Source organism: Prionailurus viverrinus, chromosome B1 (assembly GCF_022837055.1).
Source record: "Prionailurus viverrinus isolate Anna chromosome B1, UM_Priviv_1.0, whole genome shotgun sequence".
NCBI lineage: Eukaryota > Metazoa > Chordata > Mammalia > Carnivora > Felidae > Prionailurus > Prionailurus viverrinus.
In genome coordinates, this window is record NC_062564.1 from 81,710,220 (window position 1) to 81,735,777 (window position 25,558).

At 38.8% G+C, this 25,558-nt stretch overlaps 1 protein-coding gene across 1 annotated transcript; it reads right to left on the reverse strand.

The window, feature by feature from the left end:
• MMAA (metabolism of cobalamin associated A) lies at positions 1-25,558 on the reverse strand. Its single transcript, XM_047857367.1, has 7 exons — positions 25,523-25,558; positions 10,927-11,431; positions 8,609-8,731; positions 5,417-5,587; positions 2,922-3,007; positions 1,956-2,105; positions 1-921 (listed from the first exon to the last, which is right to left on the reverse strand). The coding sequence occupies exons 2-7, from the start codon at positions 11,369-11,371 to the stop codon at positions 631-633; spliced, it is 1,266 nt and encodes a 421-aa protein (XP_047713323.1). The 5' UTR covers positions 11,372-11,431; positions 25,523-25,558; the 3' UTR covers positions 1-630.

Genomic DNA, 25,558 nt, shown 5'->3' on the forward strand with positions numbered 1-25,558 from the left:
TCCCTCCCCGACTCACACTCTGTCTCTCTCTCTCTCTTTCTCTCAGAAATAAACATTAATAAAAAATAAATTAATTAAAAAAAAAAAACTGTGTTCACATCACTACACAGTCCAACTGTTTTGTTACTGGTGTACACAGCCATTTCAGAAATTGCTAGAATACTCCGGTACACTAAACACCAGTCATTATTTTCAGCTCTTGGAAATCCACCGTGTATGATTCTAGCCTGAAGTAAGAATTCAGAAATGTGGTCACTCTTGCTTACATTTTCTCTGGAAACTCAGCGAATATGGAATCAAAGAAATCAAAGAAGGTACATGACCTTCTTTTGTTCTCCTCAGCTTTCTCTGCTTATGACTGATGAGAAGAAACTATCCTACCAGCTGCCATGGCAGCGTACGAGAATAGAAAGAAATGGAAATCAGTAACATACAACAGGTACCTTACAAATACTGCCGACTGCCTGACCTTTGCCAGCCATATCTAACATTCTTTGACTTTTCAAGCATAGTTCACAAATGGGGCCAAGGGCACCACAAAATAACTGCTGAAAATAAAGGCATATAAGTGACCTTTAATATTAAAATACTTTATGCAATGTCACATAAAGTCATTATATAGGATACATTTCACAAGTCTCTGCTTTTAAAAGTTTTCAACAACACATCTGCGGCTAGTCCTGGGGACAGGGCTCCACTGAGAACCTTTTTTTCCAGAAGAGGAATCTGCTCCCGGACTGCGGGATGGGTCCTGAAATGGTCTAACACACTCTCCTGAATGAGATTCCACATCCAAACTTTCTGCTGCTTCTGTCGTTTGGCAGTCAGCTCCCCACTGGCGAGCATGAGGTCCTGGAATTCTTTCATTTTATCCCACATTTCAGTGATCCCCTCTCCACTTCTGGCAGAGATACGAATTACCTATTAAAAAGGGAAGAACCCAAGACCGTTTTACTTAAAATGATAGAAAACATTTTCACGGGGAGTCTGGTTTCCTGCCAATTAAGTCTTAAAGTGTATGAAAATAGGCAAGTGAAACGGAGACATTTTATCACTGTGTTGAAGTGAATATACTGAGAAACAGACTGAGGTCACTTACTAGGATTACTAAATACATGCAGAAACAAGACACTGATTCAAGCTCAAAATCTCTAGCCCAGGGTCTATTCTGGTCAATTGTTAGGGTCGCTCAGATGGTCTTCAGGGGCAACACAGACAAACTGCGAGAGCGTCACGAGGATGAGAAGGGCAGGGCTGGGTGGGTTTCCCTGAGGCCTGAGTGCCAGACCATGAAACTCAGTTGAGAAAATAGCCCCATACCCTCCCTTTGTCAGAGTTCCCTGATTCAGCAGGTGCCAAGAACTGAGCATCCAGCACCTGCAAGTACAACGCAGACAATGTGACCAGGGAGACCGGGAGCTGATGGGAAGACAGGTTGTGGCTGTTCTCACTGTAGTGACTGTAGCTTATTCTTTAATAACATAGTGTCCTCCTGCAGATAAAGCTGCCCACATCAATATTACCGTACCATTTATTACAGAATTTGTCTTTTTTTTTCTTATTGAAAATAGCACCCAACAAGCATAATGGGAAGGGAAGCTATCACATCAAAAGCCTCTTCTCTCCTACTCAAACTCTAATAAAGATAATCAAATCACTAATTGCTCCATAATCTTAAGAATGGTTCCTTTCAGAATGGATTTGCTATCACTTCCAAATGGCTCAAGTCAAGCATTAAGCAATCTAATCTATCCCCTCACATCTAGTTTTTGACATCTAGTGGTTGAAGGATTAGATTTAAAATCATGACTGCACACTCTGGCTTTGTCATAATTTTAAAATTGTAATCTCACATACAAGCAAAGATTGATTATCTGTCTAGCTTGGGACTTGCATCCTCTCTTCTAATGTGCATGATCCACTCGGTGAAAATGCAGAAAGGAAGGCAAGCTAACCTTTGGTCTCCAGACTTCTGAACGCCTGTGGAGTAATTTCAGTGCACTCACGTACTCTGCTTGCATCCTTCGAGCTGGCACGATCAAGTCTCCATCAGATTTAGTTATAGCTACCAGATCTGCCATCTCAATTATGCCTCTTTTGATACCCTAAAGTGAAAAAGACAGTGATGTATCAGAAACACTTCATTTAATTATAGCCAAAAATGGGACAATAGTCAATTGAGAGTCACGCACTTTATTAACTAACTTTTCCTCTACATCTTCCTAAACCCTGGGTTCCAGGAATTACAGTTACTCAACAGAAATTACTCAGAACCACCAGCTGTTGGGATTATGGAAGTCATCTACAATGTCTCTTCCAAGTTTAGAGACTAACATGCTAAGATACATTCACGATTAAATATGTCATTAAGACACAACATGAATGAGTGGCAGGAGACAATTCACACTGACTCATGATGGGTTCCCTTTCTCATGAGCTAACACTGCAGGATGCAAAATCATCCGTCATTAAGTGCTTAAAAAGAGAAGACACCTATCGCTAACATCTGCATTTCCATAAACAAAGTCTTTGAGGTTTTCCTTAATGTTTGTAATTTTTTCTCCAATTTACATTTGAAGAAAAATAACCTGATAGCAAACAGTGCCTCGGTCTCTGTACTACAAACACCCACACAACAGTAGTCTCTTTTGGCTGGAGCTGTCCACGTATTCCATTCACTCCCGTGTTGCGGGTGGAAAAATCTAAGTTGTATGGTTAGCTCGAGGTCATAAACTCTATTACTGTAAGTTGAGAAAAAACATAGAGAATCTGTCTTTGACTCAGGTACTTTAGCCAATATGAATGCTGTTTCTTTCCCTACATTAACAGCAACTTAATTTACAGAAGTACAACACTGGAAATTTGTACTTTCAGAGATGTATACTTTGTGTTTGGGGAGAAAAAAAAGTCAATATAATTACCTGCAATTCATCTCCTCCTGCTGGTGGCAGTAGTAAAACAAACATGTCAATCATATCAGCAACAGCAAACTCCGACTGACCCACACCTGCAATTGTAAATCACAACTATATGCTAAAATATTCATAGTAATTTGCTTTCTCAACTACCTTGACCACCATTCCCGTTCCACTTCATTCACTTGTACCCACGATCACACACTCAGCCTGATCCCACTTTAAACACCCCACCTCTCGAGAATTTATTAAACGCACTGCTTTCCTAGGAGCAAACTGTGACCTTCCCAGCTCTCCCCTTCGCTTATTCCCATTAGCCTTAGTCTTGGCTGAATGGAGAACATCGAGATGTCCATTCTCTCCTCCCCCTTTCCAACTCTTTCCTGGCTTCCCTCTCAGCAGTAAGCAGCTTGAGCAATGTGGCTCTAACCCTAGATCATGTCTGTCAAGATGTTCAGCTTTCTTGCCTTCTCAACTTCCTGTGAGCCCCACAAACCCCCACCCATGGATCAGTCCAACTACCCGTGTTCTCTCCTCCGTAAGCGTGCCGGAGAAATGGCTCGAGAACAGGCACCACAGCAGGATCATGGTGTCTAACATCTGCTACCTCCTCCTCACTGCCTGGTAAAAGCAATGCCCCCAAACGCCCTCAGTCAGCTGCCTTCCCATTTCTCACAGTGGCTATTACAAACATTTACTGTGCCATAATCTCCCCGCATGATGACCATGACTCCTACGTGGCGGTGAAATAAAGGCAAGAACCCCCTCAGCTTTTCCCTCCCCACCCTCTGCAGATCAGCGGGCCCGAACACCAGCTCTGCTCACTGCCTCCTCTCCAGTCGCAGTATAAGAAGTACTGGCTGAAGGTTACCCTCTCTTTCCTTCCTACTTCCTCTGTGCTCTTGCCCTTGCTTTATCTTTAACTTCCTTAGTCTACGGGCTCTTGTTCCCCAACACCTGACAGGAATTGTGCTCATGTCTTTGTCATCTGAAAACCAAACAAACAGGAAAAAAATAAGACAAAAACTCACAACCTACTCCAATTATCACCATATTTCTCATTTCTCTTTATACCTAAGTGTCTAGAAAAAAAAAATCAACGTGTGCTCACTGGTCTTCACTTCATTACTTCACATTAATTTCAACCCACTTAAATCTGACTTCCACATCACCTGCTTCACTGAAACTCCTCTCGAAATTCTGTCCGTTGGGGTGGCAGAGACTTCTGGTTGTCCATTCCATATTTATTCTCCCCTATTTCCTTATCCCAATGTTGTCAGAAGCACCGATGTACCAGGCGAAAGCCCACAGTCACCTGAACCCATTTCAGCTAGAGATGATTAATTAGTGAAAGCCAAAGTCACTAGATGGGGCTTTCAGGAAAGTTCTTGAAAGGGAGCTGACCCAGCTAGGAGGGGCCCACCCCTTCCCCCCACCTTCCCTCCCCCTACCTAGGTGGAGGTGACAGTTCAAGCTTCATCAGCTGTCTTTTAACCATGAGCAACCCTGAGGATGGGAACTAAGTGCTAAGAATGGAGAGCAGAGACAGAAACCCCGGGACACCGAGGGCACTGTACAATGACCAGACCTGCTTGGGACTGCCTGCCTCCAGGTTTCTTCTGTTTACAAAAAATAAACCACTCTCTGTTTGAGGCACAGTTGATTTTGAGTCTCTGGGACAAGCAGTCAAATGCAACTTCCAGGTCATGCACTTGGTTCTTATGGTCCTCTACCTTGATTCTCCTACAACCGCATGGGCAACTCTTCCCCCATCCACCCTTAGATGGTGGAGTTTCTAGTCTCCAGCCCCATCTCTCTTCATGCCCGGCCTCCACACTCTATGCGCTAAATCTCCTGAGCAAACTGCAGTTCTCTAAATGGGCCATGTCCTCTCATTCTCTTTATTTCATTTTATTTAACTCCAATTCCTCCTTCAGGATGGATTTTAACTGTCACCTCCTCCTGGAAGTCTTCCATGATCCCTCAAACCCAAGTCAGACTGTGTCACAAACATTTATCACTCAGTAATAGTGGATTGTCTCTCCAGAGGAAGGCGAATTTCTTGGGATTTCCATTTCAGTATTTTTCACTGGGTATAACTATGTGCTAGGGATATAAAGATGAAGTAAAACATGGCCCTGTATTAAAAAGGTACCCAGCTACATGAATTTTCTGAGCGAATATTGAAGACATGTGAAATGTGCTTTAAACAAAATAGGTGTTATGTTAAAATATCGTTTCCAATGCTTACAGTTCTCGTCTGGTACTTACAACACACCACCCCTGTGTAACAGTTCTCCAGACACATGGCTTTTCTTTAAAGGTAAGGATGATAGCCCATATTCTCATATCTCCTATAGAATCCAAGATACAGTACCTCGTATTTAATGACACCGTTAGTAAATATATGCTCAATGAACAAAATGGTATTAGCTGTCACTCATCTTTATATAGCATTTGTTATAGTACTTCATTGTTATGAAACAGAAAATCATACTCACCTACGGTTTCAATAAGAATGATGTCATATCCCCCTCCTTCGCACAACAGAATGGCTTCATTTGTGGTCCTTGTCACACCTCCTAAAGTCCCTCTAGTAGGAGATGGCCTGATGTATGCATTCATATCTCTTGATAACTCAGTCATTCGGGTTTTATCACCTAAGAGTGATCCTAAAACACACATTTACATTTTATAATCATGGAACACCTATAGGGGCCAATTATCAATCAGCCAATTCCCAGGGAAAGTGCCTTATGACATTTCTCCCAAGATCTCAAAATCATTTCATATAATTGAGCTTTAGCGCCACACAGTGTATATGATGTCAAATTAACACCTCAAGCCCCTCAAAATTTATAACGGCTTTCCATTGGCTAGAGGTTCAAATCTAGATTCTTCAGTCTAACACTAAAGGCCCTCACAATGCAGCCCTACCTTACCCGTCCAATTTCAGCTTCCACTGCCCCCAAATCAATCTTCCAATTCCAGCCAAGACAGCTTCTTTACTGTCCTTTTAACATTATTGTCTTTATGGTTTGCAACTGGAGATGATTATGACCCCAGAGGAAATCTGGCAATGTCTGAAGATATTTTTACTTGTCACAACAGGGGGCAGGATGCTACCGGCATCTGGTGGGTAGAGGCCAAGGATACTGCTAAGCGTCGTTCAGTGTCCCATACCAAGACTGTCATTAGTGCCAGTGCTTTAATATAAGTTCCTTGCCCATGGAACCACATCTTACATTTTCTGTAATGACTGCCGGTTCCCAGTAGGCAATTAATTTAATACCTATGGTACAGAATGAATGATGTTCCAAGGTTTACGACAGTATTTTGGTAAACGTCACTACTTGCAAATTCTAAAAGACTAAAATAAAAGCCTTGGAACTGTTGAAATTTCCTTTAACTTTTACTTTCCTCTGGCCATATAACAACATTGGAGGTGTAGTGCTGTTCTAACCCGAATTTCAATTTTCACTCTGCCTAAGAGCTAACTTTTCCACATAAAGTTGATGCTAAACATTGAGAAGTTCCTTAAAGATATGAGCTCTCCACTCATGACTCCAGTTTAGAGTTCCCATAGGTTCTAATTCTCGAGCACACGCCTACCATGCATCTCAACTACCTTATTTACTTTTTTCTAAAAATATTTAGATGTTTTTCTAAAACTTTTTCCTAAAACAATTTTCTACATGAAATCATCTCTGGATAAGTCGACAATCTGCCAAAGCTATACTTTAAATTATTATCCTATAGATCTTAACACACTGAACTAAACATTATGAAATTACTCTCCCATATAATTGTCTTAGCCAGTGAGTCCAAAACTGTCACTTGCAGACCCTAAGGGAAGTCTCAAAGCTACTACTGGAATCTGTGAATCCAAAACACAACAAGGGTTGACTACTGGCCAAAAAAGGAATGCTTCTCAACCTTGGCATCATGCTACTTTCAAATGCACAGTCCTATAGCAATATTAAAGTAGAAATGTAAACTTATAGTGTCCTGTTTATCCCCATGTATTTTTTTCTTTCAAAGTCTATATATGTATTTTTTTTTCTTACCTGAGAAAGGGATGTTCATTTTTAGTTTAAGAATTAAGAACCACATAGCTATGCAACTTTAATCAGACTATCTTGTCACCATACCTGCTATCACTATCTCAAGCTATGGTTTTCTTTTGCTACTGCAAGTATTCTAGAATACTACAAAGGAAAAGAGAAAAAAGGATCTCTCACCTATATGAAAATGAGAGCCACCATAAAAAAAATTATTTGTTCTGGGGCACTTGGGTGACTCAGTCGGTTAAGTGCTGACTTTGGCTCAGGTTCTGATCTCGCAGTTCTTGAATTCAAGCCCCACATCAGGCTCACCACTGTCAGCACAGAGCCTGCTTTGGATCCTCTGTCCCCCCTCTCTGCCCCTGCCCTGCTTGAGCTCCCGCTCTCAAAAATAAACAAACACTAAAGAAAAAAAATTTTTTGTTCAAATACTTACCTTTACCAAAGTTCTTAGACTGAAAATAAGATAATATACTGATATGGATTTAATCTTGAACGTTGTAAATACAATTTTATTTTATGGTTAACATTTTTATTTTAGTGAATCAAAAACCGTGCATACTCTCAGCTAAAGTTCTCAATGGGTGGTGACAGGAATTGTTGTCCACCTTTCTACTGACCTAAAGCCCCTAAAATATGATTATATCATCTCTATTTTTTAGCGTTAAACCCACCGTATGCAAACCAAACATTTCCACAAAGTGCCCTGTATTCCCTCCCCCCGCCACAACACACATTACATTGTAATGGCCTGTGTGTACATGTCTGTTTCCCTCGTAAGATACAGAGCTCCGTAGGCCAGGGGACTGTGTCTCATTCACCATTACACAACATGGTACCTTCCTTGTACAATGCCTGGCCTATAGCAGACATTCAAACACTTGTGAAATGAATAACTGCAATGTGAGAAGCCTAGATCATAAAGAGGGATAAGGGAAGAAAAACCTTCCTATTTATATGGCATGCTTTATGTTTTCCTTAAATGATCCTTTGGGGAAACTAAGTTTATTCATCGTATCTCTGATGAGCTGTGAGTAAACTCGGATGACTGTGACCCTGAATCAGTAATTGCTGAGCACTGTACGTGACATACCATGCTAAGTGCTGTAGGGACAACAGCGGTATATTACATGGACCCCCTAAGAGCTTTCTGTTGAACCGAACATGTAATATTAACGGGTGACAAATTGTAAAGAGCAATAAGATTTTCTTTTAAGCTTAAGAGATGTTACAACAATATAAGAAAAAAGGCAATGAATAGACGGACCCATTTTCTGAACTGCATAGGGGCTGATCCTGCCAGGAGGAAACAACAGGAGGGAAGTAGGGGCCTGGCCTCAGGTGTGATAGAGGGCTCAAATTTGCTTTTGATGATCTTCAACTTCTGGCACCTGTTTTCCTAGTTCTCTAAGTAGCCAGGCTACTCCTGGACTACCCACTAGCCAAGGAGCCTAATACCCCAAACTACCTCCCTCAATCTCCACCTTGCCCCTAGGACTCCCTTCTTTCAGTGAGACCAAACTCCACTAGAGGTTAGAAGTCACCTGACTGTGCAAATTCCCACTAAATTATAACAGAGAGCCCCACGAGCCCCTGCTTTGCAGTTTAAAAAGAATCAGCAATACTCACCACCACTGGTACAAGAAGAAGGGTCCACAGCTAGCACGGATAATTTGTGCCCTCTCTCAGTAAGCATTTTTCCAAAATATTCTATGAAGGTTGATTTTCCAGCACCAGGGGGCCCAGACAATCCTACAGTAGAGAGAATCCTTCTAATTTAAGAAATGAAATCAGCCCTATGATAAGTTCTATTCAAATAGACTACCTTCTATTTCTCCTAATTTATTAAAACTCCTATTAATGTATTTCACATTTCCTAAATGAAACAAAACACTATTTATCTAGTTCCTGAGTAATATAGAGGAAGAAAACAATCCTGAGCTCCATATGTTCACCAAATTCACTTTATAAGATTATAAAATAGGATATGCCTTTTTACCATAACTCAGATCTTTCTGGACAGACTTTATTGCCTCTGTCGTTAATGTGCTACATTCCCTCAACATCTGCCCACCTCTCATCATGACCAGTCATTATTCCACCTACCCCAGGGCTGTACTTTTATCTTCCCAGTGGAAAAACAACTCACTACTCTAGAAATTCCCAGTGACTGAGAAAATAATTTTCTATTTATGAAGGATAATTTGTTTCTTCCCACCCATAACTCAAAATATATCCTATAAACTGGATCCAGGAAAAATTAATTTGTCTAAAGAGAGGCAGAAAACTCCCCTGCTTGGAGAGTTCACAGAGCATGCAGATAAGACTGCACACTCTGCAGCCAGGTGGCCAGTTCCAGTTCTAGCTCCACCTCTTCTGAGCTATGTAATCTTGGTGAAGTTACTTAACCATTCTGTGCCTTTTTCCTCTGCAATAAAATGCATATGATAGCACCTATCTCTTCAGGTTGTCGTCAAGAATTAGATGTTAATGTTTGCAATGTTTCGAACAGCATATGGCATAAAGGAAGAGATATATGTGTTATGTTCACAAAGTATATAAAACTTAAGCATTTAATTGTAATTATATTCAAAAGTATGTGTACGTCATATGGTATGCTTGGCTCCTTACTGAAGTTTTCAGGGCAGGTCTCTGTCTTAAACATCGGTACGGGTGCTGAATCTGTTACTCGTATTTATGATGGTAATAAAATAACTACCACAGAGACACAGGTTTATCTGGCCTCATAAGACCAAGATAAAAGAACCAGAATAGCAATGAAAATTTATGAGTTATTAGTTATGTGTGAGTTGCTGGTTAACTCTAGATATTTCTGGGACCTTCTCTCTTCAAATATCTTTTAGGTTTATCAAGTAAACACTTTGTTATAGCTGGAATTTCTCTTTCGGAGTCTGCTATTTTGTCTGTCTGCAATACGTAAAGATTATTAACACCCAACGTAGTACTGTCAAAATGAGGGTTCCTTCAGTGATGGCAGAATAGGATGTGTGAACGCAGACCAATACAAATGTTGGTTGGTGAACTCTTTTTGAAATTATCTTTAAAATTCATACCGTTACCATAAAAATTAGGAGGCTTTAATCCCATATCATCAATAAACTGAGATGTAAGTCTAATGCAATGCCAGTCAACTTTTAAGTGTATTTTAAGTGTATTTATTCAATTTCTGCACTTTGTTCACCATTTCTAGTTCTTTTTGGTAGGAAAGTTGGTTGGAATCACCTATTTTGCCATCATGAAAAGCTCTCACTCCACCCAAACACATCTACGTTGTTTTATAATGCGCGATTAAAAAATATATATAACAAGCTTATTTACAACTATGGAATCTAGTCAACTGTTCAAGAAATCGAGTGAACATCTAATAGTTTAGATAGCAAATGAATACGGTCCCTCCTTTAAAATACATTTTGGTATTGAGTTGGCTGTGCTTAGAGCCAAGCAACTGCCAGAAACTTTAACAAAAAGTACCTGAAAGAGGCTTGCCCATAGAAACTAATGAAACACCTGAGAGGTAGAATTTTGAAATGTGATAAGAATAATTACAGTTGATAGAAACACAAAACCAAGGCATTTACTTTAGACTATCAAGCAGAAGGACTACCAAGAGAGAGAAGTAAACCTGTAAAAGTTCCTCATATGCATATTCTATCCTGGGAGCCACAGCATGATTCTTGCAAAAATAGAAATCTTATATTATTCTCTTAAAATACAGAGCCTTGGTTCAAATGACCATGACAGTCTTCCACCCCCCAACATAACAAGACTAATATTTGCAAAGAAAAGGCATTTAAAATCCAGCCCAAAATTCTGAAAAGGAAAAAAGAATTCCCATTAGATTGAAAACTATTTAGACCTCTTTCAAAACAGACAAAATGTAGAAAAATATTTACTGAACAGACATAAAGGGGAAAAAAAAGACTGACCCACTCGAAATGCTAGTGGTTTTCCTTTATTTATTTGTTCTTGTTCTTTGTGGTAGACTAATACTTTCTGAAGAAGCACCTGGGCTAACTCTTTTTTCCTCTTGTGGGTTGATTCTATAAGAGTTATGGCCTCTGCTAAGCAGGCCCTGTGCCCTTGGATTAAACCGGTATAAAGTTTATCCACAAATCTTTGTTCTTTATCAGAAAGTTCTTCTGTGTGTTCCTTTAAAGTTGTTTGTACACATAATTTTCTCTTTAAACCATTTGACAGCAGCATCCATTTTGTACAATGGAGTCCAGGAGAATTAAATGGCTGAGCACAAGGGACTCCTGATCCGCGATGACTACTTGAGTGAAAGATGAAGTGGTAACGTCGAAAAGGTGTTCTTAAAAGGCCTTTTAGGAAATGCCGGTGAGGGTGTTGTAGTAGCATGGGAATATTCATTTTGTTTGTAACTGCAGAAAACACTGGATGTTTTTTTGGCTCAATGTGATTTGTGATTCCCTAGAAGAAGAAAACATATTTTTGCCAGTTCAATGTACAATTAAGATTCTGAAGTTAGTAAAACTGCAAGCTTAGTGGTTTCTCTATATTCTAAAACACACATAATCAGGCTTCTTGGCAGTACAAATAGGTGAAAGTTTCTTACCAAACATGAGAGAAGATCCCCCCACCCTTGCCTACAGTTAACAACCAGAGTAGCCCTAAATTATGGAGTTACTGTGAAATACAATGTACATTAAAATTTTCTTCGAAACAAAAAATATACAAAAAAACCCTGTAGGGTAGAAATTCTATGCCATGTTTATTTTCTTCTGTTTACAGACCTTACAACTTCCTCAGATCAAATATACCCTATTTTGAAACTCATTCAAAAGGTTTAAAAAAATCCCTCTGATGCTAGCCTTTTACTCTTTCTCTACAAAAAAAAAAAAAAAAAAAAAAAAAAAAAGTGCTTAGTAGTGCAGGCACTTGAGGTCTAAGTTTAGATAAATGTATGTATTCAATAGGCTCACCCTATTATATATTCAAAGAATGGCCTAACATAAGTATACCATCATCACCACCACCACCGCCACCGGGGCCTCCATGTGAAATGAACTGTGAGGTTTGTATGGTAACTAGATCAGCCTATCTCAAACCATGGCCAGGGGTGCCTGGGTGGCTCAGTCGGTTGAGCATCTGACTTTGGCTCAGGTCATGATCTCATAGCTCATGAGTTCGAGCCCCGTATCGGGCTCTGTGCTGACAGCTTGGAGCCTGGAGCCTGCTTCAGATTCTGTGTCTTCCTCTCTCTGCCCCTAACCCACTCGCATTCTGTCTCTGTCTCTTTGGAAAATAAACATTTAAAAAAGAGGATTTTTTTAAAAACCATGGCCAGAACCGCCTGGCACTTACTAAAACTGCATACTCCCAGCCCCAGTGAATCAGAATCTCTGTAGAGAAATAAGCACACTGAAGTTTGAACCACTATGGAATTAGATGAGGATGCTTTATTTAGATTTACTGATACTCTCCACTCCAAACTGTATTTGACAACAAAAGCTGACATAGTACATGGAGGGTCAAGAAAATACAGAGGTATTAGCTTTTATTATTATTTATTAAATCAACAGCATTAGCTTTTATTATTATTATACCAATTTATAAAACTTTGGTTAAGAGTTAGGTCACAGATCTAGCTTCCAGTGGCAAACTACAATTTACATACAAATGATACATATGGCCTACCAAATTCGGGTTTATGATTATTTGAAAATTTTGGTTTTCAGTTCCTCGTAGCAGAATGAAATAAATTACTTGATTGCTCCAAAGTACCTCTCTAAATTGTATTTCAAGACCAATCAGCATGAAATCAATTTTACTAAATAACATTCTAACAGGAAAAAGAAGACATTTTAAGTATTTTTTATTGTTAGAACTGTAACTGCTCATCATTTTTTCTATTTTGGGGGAAATATGACTTCTATTTGTACAAAATTAGTCTTCTTCTAAAAGGACAGTTTATGGAAAACTGTGTAAAAAATGGTTCTAAAAAACAATTTAAAACATCCACTACCACCCTTCACACAAACATACAAAAAAGATATTTAAAACAAAAAAGTTCAGAGGGGGATCTATTTTGGAAGCTCACTGTAAGCATACTTCTCAACAATACCTCCACCATTATCACAGACTGGAAGCTCACAGGGAAGAAATGTATTTTTATTCGACCACTATTTTCAAGGTGTATGCTACTTTTCAGGTCCCAGGCTAGGTTTAAGAATGATAGTGATGATGATGTTATTGTTGGGTGATGACAATGACATTTTACCATGTTCCAGTCATTTTATTCTGACCTGCTGTATTCGTTTCCTAGGGCTGCTGTAACAAATAACCACAACCTGAGTGGCTTAAAACAACAGAAATGTATTCTCTGACTGTTCCAGAGGCTGGAAGTCAGAGATCAAAGTGTTAGCAGGCCTGCACTCCCTCTGAAGCCTCTAGGGGAAGACGGTTCCCTGCCCCTCCCAGTGGCCCCTGGTGTCCCTTGGCTCATGGATGCACAATTGAGGTCTCTGCCTCGGGTTTCATTTGGCCTTCTCTTCATGTCTGTCCTCGGTGTGGAGATTTGTCTCTGAATTGGGCCCACTCAGATAATCAAAGATGATCTCATCACAAGATCATTAACTTAATGTCATCTGCAAAACCCTTTTTTTCCAAATAAAAGTCACATTCACAAGTTCCAGGGATTAGGACATGGATTTCTTTTTGAAGGCCACCATTCAATCCATTACACCTTCTTAGGTGGACTGTCAGTCTCATTATCGTACCCTAAATGACATAATCTCAGCACTTCAAAAGTCCACAGAATAAATAACACCATGTCCAAAAAATCAGCCCTCAACAAGTATAAAAAGATGGAGATCATACTGTGCATATTTTCAGACCACAACGCTATGAAACTCGAAATCAACCACAAGAAAAAATTTGGAAAGGTAACAAATACTTGGAGACTAAAGAACATCCTTATAAAGAATGAATGGGCCAACCAAGAAGTTAAAGAGAAAATTAAAAAGTACATGGAAGTCAATGAAAATAATAACACCACAACCCAAAACCTGTGGGACGCAGCAAAGGCGGTCATGAGAGGAAAGTATATACCAATCCAGGCCTTCCTAAAGAAGGAAGAAAGGTCTCAGATACACAACCTAACCTTACACCTTAAAGAGCTGGGAAAAGAACAGCAAATAAAACCCAAAACCAGCAGAAGACAGGAAATAATAAAGATTAGAGCAGAAATCAATGCTATTGAAACCAAACCAAAATAAAACAAAAACAGTAGAAAAGATAATGAAACCAGGAGCTGGTTCTTTGAAGGAATTAACAAAATTGATAAAGCACTAGCCAGCTTGGTCAAAAAGAAAAAGGAGAGGACCCAAATAAATAAAATCAAGAATGAAAGAGGAGAGATCACAACCAACACAGCAGAAATAAAAAAAATAATAAGAGAGTATTATGAGCAATTACATGCCAACAAAATGGGCAATCTGGAAGAAATGGACAAATTCCTAGAAACATATACACTACCAAAACTGAAACAGGAAGAAATAGAAAATTTGAACAGACCCATAACCAGTAAGGAAATCGAATTAGTAATAAAAAATCTGCCAAAAAACAAGAATCCAGGACCAGATGGCTTTCCAGGGGAATTCTACCAAACATTTAAGGAAGAGTTAACACCTATTCTCTTGAAGCTATTCCAAAAAATAGAAAGGGAAGGAAAACTTCCAAACTCTTTCTATGAAGCCAGCATTACCTTGATCCCAAAGCCAGACAAAGGATCCACCAAAAAGGAGAATTATAGACCAATTTCCCTGATGAACATGGATGCAAAAATCCTCAACAAAATATTAATTAGCCAGCTGGATCCAGCAATACATTAAAATTTATTTACCACAACCAAGTGGGATTTATACCTCGGATGCAGGGCTGGTTCAATATCTGCAAAACAATCAATGTGATTCATCATATCAATAAAAGAAAGGACAAGAACCATATGATCCTCTCAACAGATGCAGAGAAAGCATTTGACAAAATACAACATCCTTTCTTGATAAAACCCACCAGAAAGTAGGGATAGAAGTATCATAGCTTGATATCATAAAAGCCATATATACAAAAGACCCAATACTGATATCATCCTCAATGGGGAAAAACTGAGAGCTTTCCCCCTAAGGTCAGGCGCAAGACAGGGATGTCCACTCTCACCACTGTTATTCAACATAGTATTGGAAGTCTTAGCCTGAGCAATCAGACAACACAAAGAAATAAAAGGCATCCAAATTGGCAAGAAGGAGGTCAAACTTTAACTCTTTGCAGATGACATGATACTTTATATGGAAAACCCAAAAGATTCGGCCCCAAAACTGCTAGAACTGATTCATGAATTCAGCAAAATTGCAGGATATAAAATCAATGCACAAAAATTGGTTGCATTCCTATACACCAACAATGAAGCAACAGAAAGAGAAATCAAAGAATCAATCCCATTTACAATTGCACCCAAAACCATAAAATACCTAGGAATAAATCTAACCAAAGAGGTGAAAAATCTATACACTGAAAACTATAGAAAGCTTATGAAAGAAACTGAAGAAGACACAAAAAAATGGAAAAAAGATTCCATGCTGCTAGATAGGAAGAACAAATATTGTGAAAATGTCGATACTACTCAAAGCAATCTACATATTCAATGCAACCCCTATCAAAATAACACCAGCATTCTTCACAGAGCTAGAACAAATAATCCTAAAATTTGTATGGAACCAGAAAAGACTCCGAATAGCCAAAGCAATCTTAAAGAAGAAAGCCAAGCAGGAGGCCTCACAATCCTGGACTTCAAGCTGTATTACAAAGCTGTAATCATCAAGATAGTATGGTACTGGCACAAGAACAGACGCTCAGATCAGTAGAACAGAATAAAGAACCCAGAAATGGACCCATAAACGTATGGCCACCTAATCTTTGACAAAGCAGTAAAGAATATTCAGTGGAATAAAAACAGTCTCTTCAGCAAGTGGTGCTGGGAACACTGGACAGCAACATGCAGAAAAAAATGAACTTGGACCACTTTCTTACACCATACACAAAAATAAACCCAAAATGGATGAAAGACCTCAATGTAAGACAGGAAGCCATCAAAATCCTCGAGAAGAAAGCAGGCAAAAACCTCTTTGATCTTGGTTGCAGCAACTTCTTACTCAACACGTCTCCAGAGGCAAGGGAAACGAAAGCAAAAATGAACTATTGGGACCTCATCAAAATAAAAAGCTTCTGCACAGTGAAGGAAACAATCAGCAAAACTAAAAGGCAACCGACAGAATGGGAGAAGATATTTGCAAATGGCATATCAGATAAAGGGTTAGTATCCAAAATCTATAAAGAACTTTTTAAACTCAACACCCAAAAACAAATAATCCAGTGAAGAAACAGGCAAAAGGCATGAATAGACATTTCTCCAAAGAAGACATCCAGATGGCCAACTGACACATGAAAAAATGCTCAACATCACTCATCATCAGGGAAATACAAATCAAAACCACAATGAGATACTACCTCACACCTGTCAGAATGGCTAACATTAACAACTCAGGCAACAACAGATGTTGGCGAGGATGCGGAGAAAGAGGATCTCTTTGCACTGCTGATGGGAATGCAAACTGGTGCAGCCACTCTGGAAAACAGTATGGAGGTTCCTCAAAAAAACTAATAATAGAACTACCCTACGACCCAGCAATTGCACTACTAGGCATTTATCCAAGGGATACAGGTATGCTGTTTTGAAGGGACACATACACTCCAATGTTTATAGCAGTGCTATCAACAATAGCCAAAGTATGGAGCTCAAATGTCCATGAATGGATGAATGGATAAAGAAGTGGTGTACACACACACACACACACACACACACACACACACACACAATGGAGTATTACTCAGCAATCAAAAAGAATGAAATCTTGCCATTCGCAACTACATGGATGAAACTAGAGGGTACTTTGCTAAGCGAAATTAGTCAGAGAAAGACAAATATCATATGACTTCACTCACATGAAGACTTTAAGACAGAGGACAGATGAACGTAGGGGAAGGGAAAAAAAATAATATAAAAACAGGAAGGGAGACAAAACAGAAGAGACTCTTAAATATGGAGAACAAACAGAGGGGTTACTGGAGGGATTATGGGAGGGGGATGGGCTAAATGGGTAAGGGGCATTAAGGAATCTACCCCTGAAATCACTGTTGCACTATAAGCTAACTTAGATGTAAATTAAATAAATAAAAAATAAAAAAATAATAATAACACCATGTCCAAAAAAAAAAAAAAAAAAAAAAGAACCCATGAAGGGCTGTGGGAACAGAGAAAATTATAGAAACTAACTCTCCTTGGGGAGTAGAAGGTTCGAGTCATGGAGGGGTCAATGTCAGGGCTAAGTCTGAAAGGATTACAAAAAAAAAAAACAAAAACTGAAGGACGAGACAGGCTTTCCAGGCTGATGACTTAATGTACAGAGTCACAAATGGAAATTGGTCTCTTCCCTGCCATCAGAGAAGATTGAACAAGTCAGTGAGGCAGAAGCCTAGTCTATATATGGAACTAGTGTAGGAGATGAAGCTGGAACAGGATGTAAACCGAGGCCAAGGAGCTATATTTTGCCTTGTTGGCAGGGGAGACACAACAGTGATCTATACAAAGGTTAGTGACACCATCAGCTCTGGTTTTTAGGAGATAACACCGGGAATGGTGGTAAGAAGAGTAATTAGACCCTGGTAACATAAAGCCCAGTTTAGGAAACCCTAGCAAAGACCCAAAAGGGATGATGAGGACCTGGACTTAGGCAAGGCATTAAGGGAAAGACAAGTCAGATTCAAGACCTTATTGTCCACACTAGAATCCTCAAAGCTCACTACAGAGGCTGGCAAGTTGCAGTTGCTGAAAAACAAACAAACAAAAAAAGGCTGCCGATCTGAACTCATTTCATTTCCCACCTGCCTGTCACTCAAGAGCTTATAATCCATTTTCAAATACTCCATTTCACTTTATTTCCCCAGACAATTCTATGATGACATTTATTATTATTATTATTTATTCTCACTTAACAAGGGAAGGAAAACAAGAGTGAGTTAGGTAACTAAATTAGTCATAACCAATGGGCGGGCCAGGATTCAAACTCAGGTCTTTTGACTCTCTGTGGCATTTTTTCTTAATAAATTATTTTGGGATAAAGGAGAAGTCTTTTGACTAAAAGGTATTAGTAACCCTGCCCCTCCCAAAGCAAGTAAAAAGCATTTTTTAAAAGTATGCAGTGACAGTGGCAGCATTCGGAAGAGCCAAAGCGCAGAGAAGAGGAAATGTTGACCAGGATACAGAACATTCTTACTACCAATCCTAGTCCTATCCTCCCATAGGAGAGATGCTGTCTATAGAGTCTAAGAAAAAATTATAACTATTTAAAACATTCCCTTTAACAAATTTTACCATGACTGATTCATTACCCAACAAAGCTATGCTCAAAAACGAGAAAGTAGTATGTTGAGAGACAGAGAAAGAAAATTATAAAGCACTCATTCAAGAAACACTTGAGCATTTACCATGTGTCATGCAATAGTCTAGGGGATATAATGATCAAAACAGAACAAAGTTCTTGCCCTCATAAAGCTAACATCCTAGTAAGAGAAAACAGATAATAGACATATAAATAAGGAGGCCAGTGTGGCTAGACATTAATAAGAGGGGAAATATAGGAGAGAAGGCCAAAGAGGGACATACAACTATAGATAGGACTGGAGGAACTCTGAGAAGGGAAGCGATAGGACAAAGGAGAACCTGATGTGACTTCTGTTTTAAAAGGATCTGATGGGGATGCAAGAACAGAAATGGGAAGGCCAGCTAAGAGATCAATGCAATAACCAGATGAGAAATGATGAGGACAGGAACCAGGTGGGGATGGCGTTAAATCAGGATTCTGGATGAATTCTAAAGGACCTGTTAATGAATGAGATATAGGACGGGACAGAAAGATAGCAGTCAAGGATGAGGCACAGGTCTTACCCTGAGCCACAGCAAAGATGGAGTTGCCCTTTAATGAACTGAGGAAGACTGCAGGAAGTCAGGTTTTGGGTAAGATTAGGCGTGTTTAGTTTCTGATACGTTAAGTTTAAGATGCCTACTAAATATCCAAGTGGCATCCTGAGTAGGCAGTTGTGTTACTAGTCTCAGGAAGGGGTCAGAGCTGAAGTGTAAATTTGAGAATCATTAAGTGTTTAGGTGTGATTTAAATCCATGAGCCCAAAGGGGATTACCAAAAGTGTGACTGGAAACAAGGTGTTACACCATTTTTCATAGAATTTTACATACAAACACACATACAGAGAAATACATATGTCAAAACATTAACTTCATCTATAAATGAGTGGTATTATAGTGCTTATATGTTGTTTTTTGGTTAATCATATTTTTCTGATTTTTTAAAAGAAGTATATGTTCCTGTTGTAGGCAGAAGCTCCCCGCCCCCCGCAAGAGATGTCCTTGTCTTAATCCCTGGAACCTGTGAATATGTTACCTTACATGGCAAAGCAGAATTAAAGTTGCAGATGAAATTAAGGTTGCTAATCAGCTGACTTTAAGATAAAATGATTATCCTGGATAATCCAGGTGGACCCAATATAATAACCAAAGTCCTTTAAAATGAAAGAGGGAGGTGGAACAGCAAAATGATGTCACGTGAGGAGGACTCAGCCCACCCTTGCTGAACATCTAGGATGGAACAAAGATGCCTTGATTCTAGCCCCGTAAAACCTACGTCAGACTTCTAACCTACAGGACTCTAAGATGAATAATTCGTGTTGTTTTAAGCTATGAAGTTTATAGTTATTTGTTATAGCAGCAAAAGAAAACTAATACAGTTGCTATAGTAAAAAAAATCATTTTAAAGATAAAACACAGAATTTGTATACTTTTAATAAGAAATGTCTAGTAACTATTCATGATTTAATTTTTACCTTTGTCTGTATCTGTAATCTGTAACTTGCTTCCTTCTGCACTGAGATTTCATAATGTGAGAATCAAACCTGATGAGTCCTTAATTTAAACAGTTACTATGACCAACAGCATTACATTCAATGTATATTTATATGTCAATTTCTCAATTAAACATAAAATTAACATATATACTCAAAAACCCAGTAAAAAGAATTATTTACGAGGTGAAAAAAGTGATAATCATATTTTAGCTATGCTTCTGTGCACAGGTTCTACCAGAATTCTCATATTAAGATATGAGGTTCAACATAATATTAAGATATGAAGTTCAACTCTGAAATAATGTGATATACGTGGGCTACTAACCATTTTTGAGGACGGCAGCTTTAAAAAACAAACACAAAAATTCTATATGCTATAATAAAAATTCGGCAGAATGCTAATTAAATTAGCAGAATGCTTATCTTCCACATTTTTGCATGACAAACTCCTACTCAGTTCAAACATACCTCTTCTAGGACACATCTTCCCCCACCTTTCCCAGGCAGTCACCTGTTCTATCTGCAAAGCTCCACAACGTTTTATTCATCTTTTCTGATTTATCTATTTACAGATCTCTCCCCACCAATTCTGATCCCTCAGCCCAGCCAATGACTGTCCCAGAGAAGAGACAGTGTCTTATTCTGTTTCCTCGGAATCCAGCACAATGCCAGGCATATAGTAATCGGTTAATTTTTTTAAGGTTCATGAGTGGACTCTCTACTTATGTTAATCTAATATACTTGAAAGGAAAGTGAGTACCTCCTTAACCTGTGTGATCTAAAAACATTCTACCTTCTAAGTTCCCTGTTTTGAATCAAGGCACCTTTGACATCTAACTAATCTTCCAAAACAGAAAAACAGAAAGATAAATTTGTAAGCAATCAAAACCCAGTAATAAGAGTTCACGAGATGAAAATATGTCCACTTCTAATGATGCAAACAAACAGTATTCCCTAAATAAATGAGATGAAACTAAAAACTGTCTAATAAATAGTAATATAAGTTGCTCTAACATTTAGAATAGTTATTTCTTACAATAATTTAATCAAAGTCTTTTTCAGAAAATCCAGACCAACTATCTGACAAGCTTATGGTTTACACTGCAGAGTTTATCACAATTTGGGATTATGAAGTTCTCTGTCCTTTGATACCAATACAGATCTTAAATGGCTTTTAAGTGACAAGAATCAGGAAAAAGATGATATCATTTTCCCCCATTCTTTTGCGAAAACCAAAGAGCTACCCAGATGTATATAATTCAAGGTTTTTACACCTTCAAATCTCTGGGGGCTGATTTTCTTGCTGCCCCCAAACCTTCTGGACCATGTGAATAGCAGAGCAGCAGCTGTTACCTTTCACTGAGCATTTATCATGTGTGAGACATTCCTGTATACATTTCCTCAGCTAAGCCTCACAATAGCAGACAAGATTCTATTTTATAGGTGAAGCTCAGTAAAGTTACACTGATTGACTTAAGGCCTCACAACTAACGGCAGAACTTGGGAAAAACTATGGATTTGAAAAATCAGATCTATGGGGCACCTGGGTGGCTTGGTCGGTTAAGTGTCCCAATCCTGATCTTGAATCAAAGGTCATGATCTCTCGGTTCGTGGGTTCGAGACCTGTGTCAGGCTCTGCGCTGATGGTGATGGTGTGGAGCCTGCTTGGGATTCTGTTTCTCCTTCTCTCTGCCCCTCCCCTGCTTGTGCTTTCTCTCTCTCTCTCTCTCTCTCTCTCTCTCTCTCTCTCTCTCTCGATAAACTTAAAAAAATAAAAATAACAATAAAAAAAATCCAGATCCATATGAAGACAGGTGGTGTCATGTCACATCAAGAGAACACCAAATAACCCCTTACATTTAAATACAGAATGATTATGGCAGGCTGTTTATCTTCATTTTTTTTTCTTTTTGCTTAAGCCATAATGAAAAATTAGTTTACATCTTCTGTACAAACCTTACCAGTAGGAGATCCCAATAGTATATTAGGTGATAGAATAAGCCAAATTTATACAAGTTTTAAATGTTTTTCACTCCACAAATAACTCACACCTGATAACTCAGTGTATAACATACTTAAACCCATTAATTTAATGAATCAACCAGATTTTGAAGAAGTCCATAATTTCTTTTAAAGCCAGTGTAATTCAGCCTTGTCTGAACAACCCTCCACCATTATAATATGTCACCTACAGAACAGACTAAGCCTTTAGAGTAGCAAAATTATGGAGGTAGGGAAAAAGACTTCCCATCTGCACATGTAACTAAGCATCTTCTCCTGCTTTCTTAAGGAAAGAAATTTTAAAACTTGGCCAATAATCAAATTAAACTGTTTCAATGAATTTTCATGATTCCTGAGAATCGTGGAGGTCTCAACCTACAATTTTAAGCTGTGTACTACCAAAATACAAGAGAAATTTTGCAGCATTTACAACATTCAGTGAGATCTCTCAAAGCATTGCCATTTGTAATAAACCAGAATGTCAATTTGTTAATATACAGTGAAAAACACCAAGTGGGCAAAAATACTAAAATGAGTTGGTAAGTGAAACCCCTCTCAAGCAAAAGGTTCACATGGACAGCAACATTTTAAGAATCACATTTGTTTTCCTCCAATACTTCTTTTATATCCATTCCCTCTACACCACCCTCATTCCCACCTTACTATAATGGCTTTCAAGCTTTGATCACGGTCCATGGGAAGAAACACACTTACATCAGGCCAACAAATAGGAATATAGCTGAAACAAAAGTTTCACAAAACATTTCTTACTGCTAATTCACGTGATACACTCTAATGTTACCTTTCTTATTCTGTTTTTTTTTTTTTTAATGCAGATTACAACCTACCACAGGTACAACCTTACGCCTGAAAAATGCTCATCTACTATGACCATATTACCACTTATCATAATATGTAGGTCTATTTTACTCCTCTGTTTAAAATACTTAAAAAGTCCCCTCTGCCTTATCTGTAAAAAAAATAAATAAAAAGTTTTCCTGGGATTCAGCCATTCATTTATTCAGCAACTATTTATTGAGAACCTACTATATGCCAGGCACTGTGCTATACATCGGTATATGTGCCCAACATAGCTTCTGACATCATAAAGTTTACAATCCAGCTAAGACAGTTATTACATAAATAATAACTCTCCAACTCCAACTTAATTCATTCCCCTCCTCCACTTTTACCACATGGCTATAACTATTCTGATCTGCACGCAGGTCCCAGAAAAACCACTCTTAAACATCTTGGCCATTGTCCATGATGTTCCTTCTGATTGGAATCCCTTCTCTCCTTTAATCATCTCACAAATTCCTCTTCAGCCTTCAAAAATCAACCCAAGTGTCTCCTCTATAAACAGTTCTCTGCCCCTTTCCATGCCCTTTCAGTTGTCACTCATATCTCTTGTCATCCTACGCAGGCTACATCCCTCAATTATAATGCTGGTCACATTGTTAAGTTGTTAGTCTTGCCTAGACTATGAGTTATCTTTGTACCCACAGCATATTTTATTGCTCACAGAATAAAAGAATGTGTACTAGAATTTTGTATGGGTCAATAACTCCATTATGCTGATTACTCAATTAATCAATGTTTGAAAACATACATTTTGCTAGATTTTACAGTAAATATATATTTATTTAAGGATTCTCTTTTTAAGGTCTTATTTCAATATATGGATGTTTTCCTTCATTAAAAATTTGCTCAGCAGCAGCCAGTCTGACTTGGGATATTTGTTGAAATTGATCCAATGAATATTCTCAATTTCAATAACTACCCTGGCAAGAAAAAGCATACAGGATTTCCAAAATCAATACCTTAGGTCAGTGTCTGCAGCAAAGCACAGTTCATACAGGCAATGCAGTGTTACACCATGTGTTTCCATTTCTCAATGGTAATCATTTTTGATTAGAAGATAAACTGTCAGGTGCCATTAATCTGTTTACCATCTCCCACCATCCCCCACAGAAGGTTTTACATTCTCCTTTTCAAATAATCTCAGGAAATTTTGGTAGAGCAGAATGACTTTTTAAACAAGCAACTTTTAAATAGGTCATTGTTATATAAGAGTAATACTGAACACATACGGAACTCATGCAGGAAATACTCTAAGGTTCCCTGTCCACTATACCTTTTATCACATTTCCAGTTACGACTCACATTTCCCAATTTCCACTTTTAGGTTTCAATCTGTTTGGTAAATCTCTATTTTTTAAAATTTCATCACCATTAAACGTTTTCATTCACCCCGATTGCTATCACCCAAGTTCAAATCCAAAATGGTCTTGGGGAGCCCTATGTACATCTATATATGAGGGACCCACATATCCTCATACATGACTATATGAGGAACAGTCAGCTAACAGGCAAATGTTTCAAGCAGTTGCCAGTCCTTCCCATGCCAAATATAGGTTTTCTTTAGTCTTCAAATATCTCAAGATGATATTTACATTTCTTATGGTTACATAACTTTTAGCATGTTTTGCCTCTAACAGAACACAGCCCTAAAAATAACTGAATTGTTCCCTTTTTAAAATTCTTATTACCTTGAGCACAAAACAATATTGTTTACTAATAAAAGAATATTTGGGGGGGAGCCTGGGTGGCTCAGTTAGTTAAGCATCCGACTCTTGATTTCGGCTCAAGTCATGATCTCATGGTTCCTGAGGTCAAGCCCCAGTCAGGCTCTGCACGGACAATGAAGAGCCCGCTTGGGATTCTCTCTCTCCCTCACTAATAAACTGAAAAAAATAAAATAAAATAAAATAATACTTTGTGGACATTGCAGATGACCCAAAATGATTTAGTATCTTCACAGGCCTCCAGGAAAGTTGATTTCCTACCAACTTGGAAGAGCTATAATGATCAGTTTTCCTATGTATATGTACTAGGGCACAACTCTTAAGAAAGATAATAAAAAAATTTATCATGGCATTTTTGCTTAGGTGGTCTTTCATTTGCTAATAAGAAATATAAATTATTTGAATACGGTATGTCTGCTAGAAGAGACTTAGCCCATGCCTTTCCAGAGTACTTGACAAAGTCTAGGTACTCTGTGACTTTCAGTATGAACCTACTTTACATCCTAGATTATATTCCATACAAGTTTTAATTTCACTCTTTGATTGTAGCTACACTGGACTATCGTGCCTTTTCCCTCTCCATCCTTTGGTTAACCATTCACCAAGTTTGGCATCGGCAAGGGACCAGCCAGCAACCTCACCAAAATTTCCTTACTGTGGCACAACAGTAAGCTCACAAACCTGACTAAAATGATGTAAATTTTAAAATATTGTTTTACAGCGCGACCCTTCCCTTTGAACCAAACTTGCCGACGCCTTCCTGTCAGCACATACTCCGCATTCCTAATATCGCCCAATCCAACAATATTCTCCTTTTCCCTCCCCCATCCCAAATCCTCCAGGAGGCGCCCCCGACGCTGGGGTTGGCCCCCACCGGCGGCGGGAGGCCAGAGCCAGCTCGGGCTCCAGACGCCTCGCGCAACCCCCACCCCGCACTCACCCTCCCGAAGCCACGGAAGTGCGGCCCTGCCCCACC

Excerpts from the sequence above, each read along its gene's own strand:
- MMAA (XM_047857367.1), bottom strand. The coding sequence starts at position 11,371 with ATGAATATTCCCATGCTACTACAACACCCTCACCGGCATTTCCTAAAA. Across the intron at positions 5,588-8,608 it reads TTCTTCTTGTACCAGTGGTG|GATCACTCTTAGGTGATAAA; the intron begins GTGAGTATTGCT and ends TGTGTGTTTTAG. Across the intron at positions 922-1,955 it reads CAGAAGTCTGGAGACCAAAG|GTAATTCGTATCTCTGCCAG; the intron begins GTTAGCTTGCCT and ends CCTTTTTAATAG.